Here is a 10,884-nt window from a genome sequence, read left to right as displayed (position 1 = left end):
AGTCGATCTCGATGTCGGGGCTGTTCGGAGACTTGGATGTACTTTTCTCAACTTTTTAACGACGATGGAGCATGCTAAACAGATTTGAAAGAGCGCCATACGACTTGTGTTAAACATTGTTCGATCAAACTTACAACCGTCAATGCCTAAGCAAAATTTTCAAAATGGGGGATATCATTTCCTAATTTGTGGCATCACAGATAAGAACGATGTCTGATATTAAGACATATATCCACATATCCCCGTTTCAAGCATACAACTAAATTTCGACGATACGGAACACGGGCGGTTTGTAATGTCGAGCGAGTGAGTGAATATGGTTTTGCGCCGCTTTTAGCAATATCACATCCGCAACACGATAAATGGGCTTTACGCATTGTACCCATGTGGGGAATCAAACACATGACGAGCAAACGCTAGAACCACTAGGCTACCCCACTGCCCAGGGGTTGATATTGTTATGGAGAGCACATATGTAGAGATTGTGATGACATATTGCTGGTGTGAAACGGATAACAATTACTAGTTATTTCTTTGCCCCCATTGTGTAACGAATGATTCTGACAAAGTGTTCCAGACGTACACTTTGCCCTATCTGCCCACAAAATATGTTTCTCCTGATAACATGAAGACATGAGACGTTATATGGATAACAACTACTTTATTCTATGTAACAACTTTCAAGGGCTACGTGTTGCCCTTCCGTCAGTAGAAAACAATGAGTTGTTGTTAACTATAAGTGTCCAAGGGGTCGCCTTCTGTCTCCGTAACTTCGGCTGACCTGCTCATTTGTGGGGCACGTGTGAGTAGGGGATAGATGTCCACGTGTTGACAAATGGACACAAGGCGTGATAATCCCTATACATAAGAAAGGACAGATGATGTCAGCAATTATAGAGGAGTGCACTGAACAGCTGCTTCTCCAAACTGTTCACTTCAGTCCTGACAAAGAGACTGACAACCTGGGCTGATGGATACCAAGCAATATCTGATGTACAGTTTGGATTCAGGAAAGGTCATTCTACTGTGGATGCGATCTTCGTCTTACAAGCCATTACACACAGGTTTATGAATACGAAAGAGAAATTATTTTGTTCATTTGTCGGTTTATATAAAGCCTTTGACAGCGTGTATAGGAATGGCTTACGGTGTAAATTATTTAAACACGGAATAAAAAGCACAATGTGGTCTATAATAAAATCCATTTGCTGTGAAGTTTGAATCATGTGTAATGTAAACTCAACCTTTTCCGAATTCATCAGTACTGGAGCTGGAATAAAACAAGGAGAAGTTACGTCCCCTTTGCTATTCTCATTTTTCATGGAGGACTTAGAACAGGAACTAAGAATTGCGACAATGATGCAATAATAATAGATTGTATCAATCTATTCCTGATTCTTTTTGCAGACGATATAGTACTTTTGTCTCGGACACCAAAAGGATTACAGAATCTATTAGATTCACTGTACAAGTATTGTGGCACATGGGGACTGTCTATAAATGCTGATAAAACTAAAATAATGATTTTCGAGAAAGGAAGGAAATCATCCACTCCACATCAATGGTCAATTGGACATAAACAATTTGAAAAGGTGAAAACTTTCAACTACTTAGGATGATATCATGATATCATCTAATTGTCAAACCAGTGTATGTCAAAAGCCATTAGCAGGCAAAGGATTAAAGGCCCTAAATAGTCTCTGTGCTAACATACGGAGAAGTGACTTTACAGCAAACCAAGCTGTATCCAGTACAATGAACTATGGATGTGAAGTCTGGGGAGTAGCATACGTCGGCGACATTGAGAGACTACACCTTAAGTGTATGCAAGAGAACAGTAAAAGTTCATTCAAAAGCTACTAAAGAAGCAGTCTACGGAGAATTAGGAAGATATCCTCTCTACATTAACAGATTTGTACGGGTTCCGTGGTACTTTTTCAAATTATCAAATACAAACAATAAAGTTTTGGGGTTAGCTTTTAAGATAATGGTGTAAAATTGTACTAAAGGTGCTAATAACTGGGCTTCTTTTGTGAAGGATGTACTATATAAACATGTTTTTGGTTTTGTGCGGCTGAATCCACATAGTGTAAACTCACAAAAAATTTGTAATGTATTTAGGCAGCGTTTGGTTGATGGGTTTTACAAAAATGGAAAAGTGATAAAATTGATAAAAGCACCAAACTTGCTGTATATTCAAATATTAAGTATAGTTTTTCCTATGAACAGTATCTTAACAATGTCCCTCGAAGTCTGTCCTGTTACATTACACGTTAAGAATATCATGTCATAGGTTAAATATAGAAGTTGGTAGACATTTACATTTAAATAGGGCATTGCGATCATGAGACTTTTGCGTTGAGCAAGGTATTCCAGCAATCGAAAATGAATATCATTTCATTTGTGTATGCCCTAAATATCATGTAAATAGAGTAAAATACATGACCAATTTTATTGGGAATGTCCATAAAGATTCAAATTTGTTCATTTGTTTCAAACCTCTAATAACATTTCTCAGTTGTATCTAGCTAAATTCATAAAGCAAAGCTTATATTAAAAGCTAATTTTGAAATGTCCTGCCTCCATAATCCGAATGTAAAATGTACTGTGTAACGATGACGAGGGGCTCTGTGAGCTCAACTCCTTATGAATAAACTTGTTCTGTTCTGTTCTGATAAATATTCTGTTTTTGTATCGAACTGAATTACCGTTTGAAGGTACCTGTACTGGCTAACATAATTACACAATGTGTTTACTGTACACAGATAATCGTGTAACAAGGAAGCCGGTGGTAACAAAGGGAGAGAAGACAAATACATACAACGTAGATATAGTGATGGGGCGGAGCCTGACTGCAAGGAACTCAGTATGTCAACAGGGGATGTAGAGACTGGCCACTGCTTTAACTTTGTCAATGGATTCGTTGACAATATAAACTAAGAGAAACAAATAAAGGATCACAGGAAAACTCAAGCGTTCCTTTATTACTTTCCAGTTTTCATCATCACAGCTATACAAAGCTGGTGACGATAACTGGAAAATATTAAAGGAACCTTTGAATTTCCTGTGACCCTTTATTTGTTTCTCTCAGTATATATAAAGGAACGCTTTACTTTTTCTGTAGTCTGTCATTTGTTTCTCTCAGTATATATGGATTTATTACGATTATCATCACTAAGCTCGAGCCACTATACAGTGTCACAGACACCGATGTAGTATACCATGGTGTCTGGTATTCTCGACAAGGAGCAGTGTTGAATGGTACAGAGTGATTCCTCAGTGGGGATCAGTGTACAGTGTTCCGTTTGTAGAACGGAGTGTTATCTGTGTAGGTATTCTAGGCTCTTCTCTGGCCATTGCTAACACTGGCAGTACGATGTACATCCGAATCATTTTGTTTGAGAAGGACCATCATGTCATTATTCATCGTCACAATCAGACTCTCTAAGCGCTTCTGTTGTCGTGTAAGCTCGTCGACGGATTTCTGAAACAAACACAGCGAAGCATGAGTGGCATTAATCGTAGCATTGGTTTTGTTTTGTTTTGGTTTTTTGGTTTTTTTTTTTTTGTTGGGGTTGTCGTGTCTTATGTCGTGTCTTTATGTGTCTTATTGACATATATCTTCTAAAAATGGCCTTGGAGTGGGGATATGCAGAGTTGGCAGAGGCGGAGAAGACAGTGTTGGTCGATATATCACTACAACTACAATGTTTTGTAGAACATTGTGACGCCAACGGTTTTTAAGTGGGTTTATTGTTAACTTTGGATGACAAATGTAAATAGGTGCTATTAAAAATATATATACTGAACAAAATAGAAACTTCACATTTGGAGAAATGAATCATATTGAATACGAAACCTCTTGCCCATCTACGTGTCCGGCGTCCTTATGTTGGGGCGATTCTGACGCAGGTAAACCGAAATAAACGTCTACGCTTGGCACAACTGCACCTGCAGATGGCTTAATGCGGGTATTGGCGTCAAGGAGTGGAAATCGATATCCCCTGACCTCAATCCCATCGAACGCGTCTGGGATGCTCTTCGGAGAAGTCATCGTGCCTTGAGACATCAATCCCAGAATATTCAGGAGCTGCGTATCATGTTGATACAGGAATGGTGCAGGTTCTCAAAGCTATGTTCATGGATGATAGGTAGTCAATGAGACAACGTTGCCTTGCTGTTGTGAATGCGAGAGGGGCATACGCGGTACTGAACAATCTCAACAGCCTGGTTCCCCGGGTCTGTTGCGCCTGCGCTAACGCTCTGTCAGTGTCAGAGCGTTAAGGCAGGCGCAGCAGACCACGGGAACCACGCTGCAATCTCAATTGCAGACAGTTAATCCCTGTGAAATCCAAGCATGATCCCATCGTGGTACTATTGCTTGTAGACGTGCACCAAGCGCACCTAAATGCCTAATCCTGTTTTAGCGTAAATCAGATTTATCCACTAGCAACACACTTGTTCTGTATGTGTATTGTTGGGGACATATAGTAACACATGTGAAGTTTTCTTTTGTTTAATATATGTGAAATTGGTAATAGATATATGACACTTATGAAAAATGTGTCTTAAATATGCTGCTGCGAACGGAGATCTGTATGAAATGTGATATTTGTCAAAAATGAAAAAAATGGAAATATTTGGCTCTCCATGCAACCATTTCTCAGTTTTCAAAACACATGAGCACAGAAACATTATTCAAAAAACTTACGACCATGTGTTAATTTAAAAATTGTAGTGTGCGAGCATTATCAGTGAGCAAGACATGTTTCTGCAAAGATGTAGAATTCACTAACCAATCCGGTAATATACACCCGAGATAGAACGCCACATGGTCATAATGCCCTGGTACCTTCAGTTATCACTGGTAACACTGAAAACAACATCTCGACAACATTGCTAGTAACTCTAAAACACAGGTTATCAAACTTCATCCAGGAGTCACCCGTGACCCATGTTTGGTGGTTCTTAAAAATGTACCCGAGAAGATCCGGGTTTGAATGAGCCTTCAGTAACCCATTCTTGTCGTAAGAGGCGACTAACGGGATCGGGTGGTCAGGCTCGCTGACTTGGTTGACACATGTCATCGGTTCCCAATTGCGCAGATCGGTGCTCATGCTGTTGGTCACTTGAATATCTGGTCCAGACTCGATTATTTAGAGACCTCTGCCATATAGCTGGGATATTGCTAAACTCACTCACTCACTCACTCATCCCGGAGTCAGTGAGTTAGTGAGTGTGCTTTAACGTGGATTGGAAGTGTATTATCTATTCGCAGTAGTAGAAGCTTCCGACTCACCAACACAGAGTTATCCTCCTTCTCGACTTTCTGGTTCCACCACCACATCGGTAAGTCCATTAACATTTTCCACGGCCAGAAAGGCTTGGTTTGCTTGATCTTGTTTCTCTTCTTGTACACCTTTGCTCTTATTTTGTTGTTCAAAACCTTCTCTACGTCCAGGACTAATTCAATCTGTTAGGGTGATCAATGACAAGGATTCATCCACTAACACCTGTTTCTTTTCATTAAAGCAGTAAACTAAACACTACAATCCAAACACTGAATTATTCGTGAAGATCCTGTTGACGTCATCTGTGGCATTAAACTATTCTGTCCGCAGGTGAGGGAGAAGCAATATATTTTACGTGGTCTATATTAATACATGTATATCCCCAAATAGTCTTGTTCCAAGGCTGTAATGAATGCTCAGTCCATGAATGTATAGTAATTCTATCCTTCAAAGAGGCAAGTCTAGACAAGCGGACAGTGTAGTCTAAAGACCCCAGTCTGTTATGTATTATTTTTTAGAAATTATCATTTAGACTATGAATTTTTATCTTAGAGACTTGTGCAAGTCTAATCCCCCAAAACACGTGAGCAGTTGGGGAGTCCGGTGGGGAAAGTGTAAGGCGAAAACATAGGACACCAGGCCTTAATTCTTACCTCCACTGCCATGATATTACAATATCATCTTAAGCGTGGTAAATTTCACTAGTCCACCAAAACAGAAGACCTTGATTTTTTCATCTCGTCATCAGTAAGTTACTTACATGTAATGCTGTCTGCTTGAAGGCTGCTCGTCGTAGGATTCCCTTAATATCATCAACAGCCAGACCGACCTAGACACATTGAAAATGTGCATGACCGAGTAAAAGGTTGATACCGCTGTGTCCTGGTACCATTATCCAGCAAATGAAAATAATTCCTTTGTAGAACTAATTCAGATTATGCTCCAATATGTTGTTTTCAAGTTCTACCACATTTTATCGCCTATCCGTAAACTCCACTGAACGAGCAGCTAAAAAAACCAGCTGGTATAAAATATATGTGTTTGTAATCCCAGCCCTCATTGGCTACTTCATGGTAATGACCTGAGGTCAGATTGTGAAGGAATGTGTTCCTAATTAACTGATATGTTTCTCGTGTTTCAGTCGAATTAAGTTGAATCTGTTATGAAATCTTCATTATGTTATGTTTAATACATAAATGTTCTTTGTTCGTATCTGGTTAGCATCACACCACACTTGTAGCTGCGACCTTGTTGTAGAGGGTCACGATAGATATTAGCATTAGGCTGGAAACAAGAAGATGTCATTTACGAGCGCTACTATACACTGCCATCTGCGGTTCTGAAATGATGCGATTTTAGGATGTGTTAGCAACAAATTACTGCACTTATACCTGTCATTTGACATTCATCTCACTATGCTGTGTTTAATGTATCGCTCTACAAACACTATCCGACCCTCGTGTAGCAATCTCTATTGTCATATCACAAGTGTGTTTCAAAAGATAAATTTCAAAATGTTTTTTATAGGTTCTCATAAATAAGAACTACAAGGTACTACAAATATACAAACGATCTTGTGAAATCCTTCCAGAAACTGTGAAGACAGAAACTGGTTGCATCACTGTATTGAAGCTGCCTGCTTTCTTAAAGGGACCATCGTGAGCGACTGAAGATGTACATTAACATGCAACATCCACATTACTAAAAGACCCGTGAAGACCCTGCCTGCTTTCCTAAAGGGACCATTCTGAGCGACTGAAGATGTACATTAACATGAGTATTCACATGCCTAAAAGACCAGTGAACATCCGGGTTACAATTGGTCTTCAGCAACCCATGCTTGTCGTAAAATGCGATTAACGGATGGTCAAGCTCGCTGACTTGGTTGACACATGCCATCGTATCCCAATCCCACTGAATTGTCTGGTCTAGATTTTTTTCAGACCACCGTCATATAGCTGGAATATTGCTGAGTGCGGCGTTAAACAACAAACCAACCAACCAACATACCTAAAGAGTACGTAATGGTACAGTTGGGTCGTGAATACTTAGTCACTCACTAACTGCGTACATTCATGTGGATAATATCATCAACAGAGTGACTTACCAGTAAGTTCATCAAGACAATACAGGCCAATGTGAGGAAGGTGGTGAAGAGAACGGACGTTGCTGCTGGATACAGCAAGTTGGTGGTGTCTGTTGAAGTGGCGTCAGTGAGACCAGCATGGAAGATGTCACTATAATCCATCTCCCCAATAAACATGACGGATGTTTTCAAGATGGAGTTGGCCACGTCTCTAAATGGAATCTATTCACAGAAGGAAGGAACGAATGGCAACTCAGTAATTCCAGTCATGTACTTGTTTTGAAGGGTGAGAGGAGGTATCAAAGGAAAAACTACATACCTGATTTTGTAACAAAATGTGGAATCCGAGGCTGAAAGCCAGTATGAGTGAGAAGAAGACCACAAAGACCTTGAGGAAAGTCCAGCAGACCAGCTGGAACATGACGACATACAGACCAAGGGACGTGAAGGCCTTGAGGTACAGCACCAGGTCAATCCAGGAAAAGAAAACAGCAAAAGCGCCCAGAGACCACTGCCATGGCTGTAGAAAAATCATTATTTAACTTAGATTCCAATCTAATAGGTATGTTCAACACACCCCGGTGTTAAAAATCTGAACCAATTCAATAAATTCTTACCGTAAAACTCTACTCCATACTAGCAAAACGATTACAACAAGCAAGAAATTTCAGGCTGGATGTTTCTGACCTCCACAAAAATGATCGATAAGACCCTGACTATGATACAGAATGTCGATCTACATGAGTCAATACGTTATTACATGTGACTAGAACTGCTACAGATGGTCTGACCTGTCTGTAGCCTGTGTTTGATGTGCAGTCAGTGAACTCCAGCAGAAGGAGAAACGTGCAGATGTAGGCCACCCACTCAGCGTAATTTTCCAGATCGTACAAATATGCTGTCCTCACATTGTACATCTGCAGTACCTGGAACAAACTTTTGCTCATACTTGTGTGTCTCTTGTCGACCAACTGCTTCCTTGTTCTGCCCCGAAAGCAGCAGGTCGGTGCATTGGTCCACATCACGTTTCAAGATCCTACTTTTCGTAACCTTACCTTGCGTTCAACATTATGAGAATCAAACAACTGACTAGGTCGGTTTATGAGAAGGTAGCTCTTATTGCGTAGTTTGAGAGTGCTCGAGGATGATTTACGGTTTGATTTTATAGCCGCTTCATTAATATCTTCTGCCGCATCGTTTCGCGTTTTATCTGTCATCATCATCTGAAATCCTGTTTTAGAGTTATTACTTTTGTAGAATTGAATTACTCTCATGGAGCCAAAAGAAAGTAGAAAGATCTAATATTTGGTGTTAACCTGTGCGAAAATGTCCAAAAGATGTTTTGATGTACATAAAGGGATGAATATGCGTTTGTGATTATTAAACTTGTTTGTTATTTTTCGTTTGTTTATTGTTTTACGCCGCATTCAGGAATGTTCTAGCAAATGACGGCGGTCTGTAAGTATTCGAGTCTGGAACAGATAATCCAGTGATTGACATCATGAGCATCGATCTACGCAACTGGCCATGGATTTGATGACATGTGTCCAACAGTCAGCGAGGCTTACAAACCTGACCCAGTTAGTCGCCTCTTTCGACAAGCATGGGTTGCTGAAGACTCACCCTGGTCTTCAGGGATCGTTTTGGTTAAGCATTCCTTTCTATAAGTATGACCTTGACATATATGCAGTGTGCAGGAAGAGTGCCAAAGACTTAACCATACCAAAGGGGAACAGCAATAGGCATGTAGCAAAGAAGATTATCACCTCATATTGTTGTCAGGCAACTTAACTATCTGAAAGGCCAAGGCAGTAGGCATGTTGCAAAGAAGATTGTCACCTCATATTGTTGTCAGGCAACTTAACCATCTGAAAGGCCAAGGCAGTAGGCATGTTGCAAAGAAGATTGTCACCTCATATTGTTGTCAGGCAACTTAACCATCTGAAAGGCCAAGGCAGTAGGCATGTTGCAAACAAGATTGTCACCTCATATTGTTGTCAGGCAACTTAACCATCTGAAAGGCCAAGGCAGTAGGCATGTTGCAAACAAGATTGTCACCTCATGTTGTGACAATGTAAGCAAGATACAGACAGACGAACAGCATCCGTCATCATGTCAGATGCTGACAATGGTGTCGAGGAGCATCCGTACAAAAAGAGACATATTGATACCTCCAGTAAATGCAACACCAAATCCCTGTCTCAAATATTAACCATTATCTTTAAAACTATCAAGAAGGACTTTCTCGATATACGCAGAAAGCATTTGAAACAAGCGGACTTAATACCTAGTGGATTCTAAAAGTAATAGAAAAGGATTTACTTGAACCATTAGGTCTCAGGAACGATCTCAGAGTTCAGTTGTATCAAAACATTAGATTTTTCAAATTGTACACCACTACCCCAAATGACAAACGTACAGGGGTTGAGGGTGGTCGGTGAAGGGAAGATATACTTATATCTAGCTTCAGAGGTGAAGGACGTGTCCTTTAAAGTTTACTGAGACCATAATGCGTGAGAAGTTGGACTACCTCACTGATAACATTTATGTCAAATTTTGACAAGAATTGTGCATCCTCGTAGGCACAAACTGCTACACTCGGACTGTCTGCTCGGTTTGGCAAAACGAAAACACGGTCATTTAGCCAAGAAGTTTAACTGAAGCTTCCGGTATATCGATGATCTAATAGCGTTCAGTAACCACCATCAACTGGCCAATTCCCTTCCACTGATTTACCAACATGAACTTGAAATTAAAGAGACAAGTGAGACCGCCTCAATATTTCATATTCAGATCTCTCCACAAGACTGTATGACAAACGGGATGATTTCAACTTTTATTCAACGATTTCGAAAATGAACATTCTGACAGCAACTCACCTCAAACACTACACCTAAGGCCATGAGAACGTACAGGATGATCTTCTCAACCACAAGAGCTGGGCTGATGCTCTTGTCACAGATATTTTCGTTGATTGCCTGTGATTCAGTTTCGGTGCTAAAAGAGAAGACATCTGGGACGATGATTACACAATGCCATTTAGAAAGTGGTCAAATGCAACATATGGTATATTTGGGATTACACTTTCTCAGTAAAGTACAAATTCTAGTACTTTTTGGGTTGAGTCTGTAACGAGAGTGTTTGGTTTTTATTGTAATTTGTAATATCATTGTTTGAGTGATAGTTATTATGGGTTACAATGTTTATAGTTTCGCGTGTGGGTTTTGGCTCACATCTCGCATCATGTATGTTCTATGGCTGTAGTATTTGTAGCGGTACGCACTTTGAGACAGCGCTCCAGAGTTGCCTCCCTTGGCTTTATTTTGTTTTGACTCCCGTCGTATGTTCGAGAAAATAGTGGATAGTGATGCAGAGTCAGGCACGTAATCGCCAGGGCACAAAGTCAGCCGCCTAACCCACTCAACCACCGAACCTTCCACAAACATGGAAGTCGGACAACTGGTAGTCTAGACTGCGGACTTTGTGTACCCCTGTGATAAGTGTAAA

General features: G+C 40.3%; 1 protein-coding gene across 1 annotated transcript in view; it reads right to left on the bottom strand.

The window, feature by feature from the left end:
- Window positions 1–644: 644 nt before the first annotated feature.
- The window catches only part of LOC124280295 (transient receptor potential cation channel subfamily A member 1 homolog), a 106,561-nt gene continuing 96,321 nt past the window's right edge, over window positions 645–10,884 (bottom strand). The window contains exons 24-30 of the mRNA XM_046716194.1: window positions 10,257–10,374; window positions 8,169–8,303; window positions 7,697–7,897; window positions 7,399–7,599; window positions 6,052–6,120; window positions 5,300–5,473; window positions 645–3,484 (exon numbers count right to left, since the gene is read on the bottom strand). Of these exons, the coding sequence (XP_046572150.1) occupies window positions 3,338–3,484; window positions 5,300–5,473; window positions 6,052–6,120; window positions 7,399–7,599; window positions 7,697–7,897; window positions 8,169–8,303; window positions 10,257–10,374 (1,045 nt within the window). The 3' untranslated portion in view covers window positions 645–3,337. The remainder of the gene's footprint in view (window positions 3,485–5,299; window positions 5,474–6,051; window positions 6,121–7,398; window positions 7,600–7,696; window positions 7,898–8,168; window positions 8,304–10,256; window positions 10,375–10,884) is intronic.

This window comes from Haliotis rubra, unplaced genomic scaffold (genome assembly GCF_003918875.1).
Source record: "Haliotis rubra isolate DU_JTF1 unplaced genomic scaffold, ASM391887v1 Scf264, whole genome shotgun sequence".
In the NCBI taxonomy this organism is placed as follows: domain Eukaryota; kingdom Metazoa; phylum Mollusca; class Gastropoda; order Lepetellida; family Haliotidae; genus Haliotis; species Haliotis rubra.
Note: the sequence above shows the minus strand (reverse complement) of the source record. Positions and strands in the feature narration are given on the sequence as shown.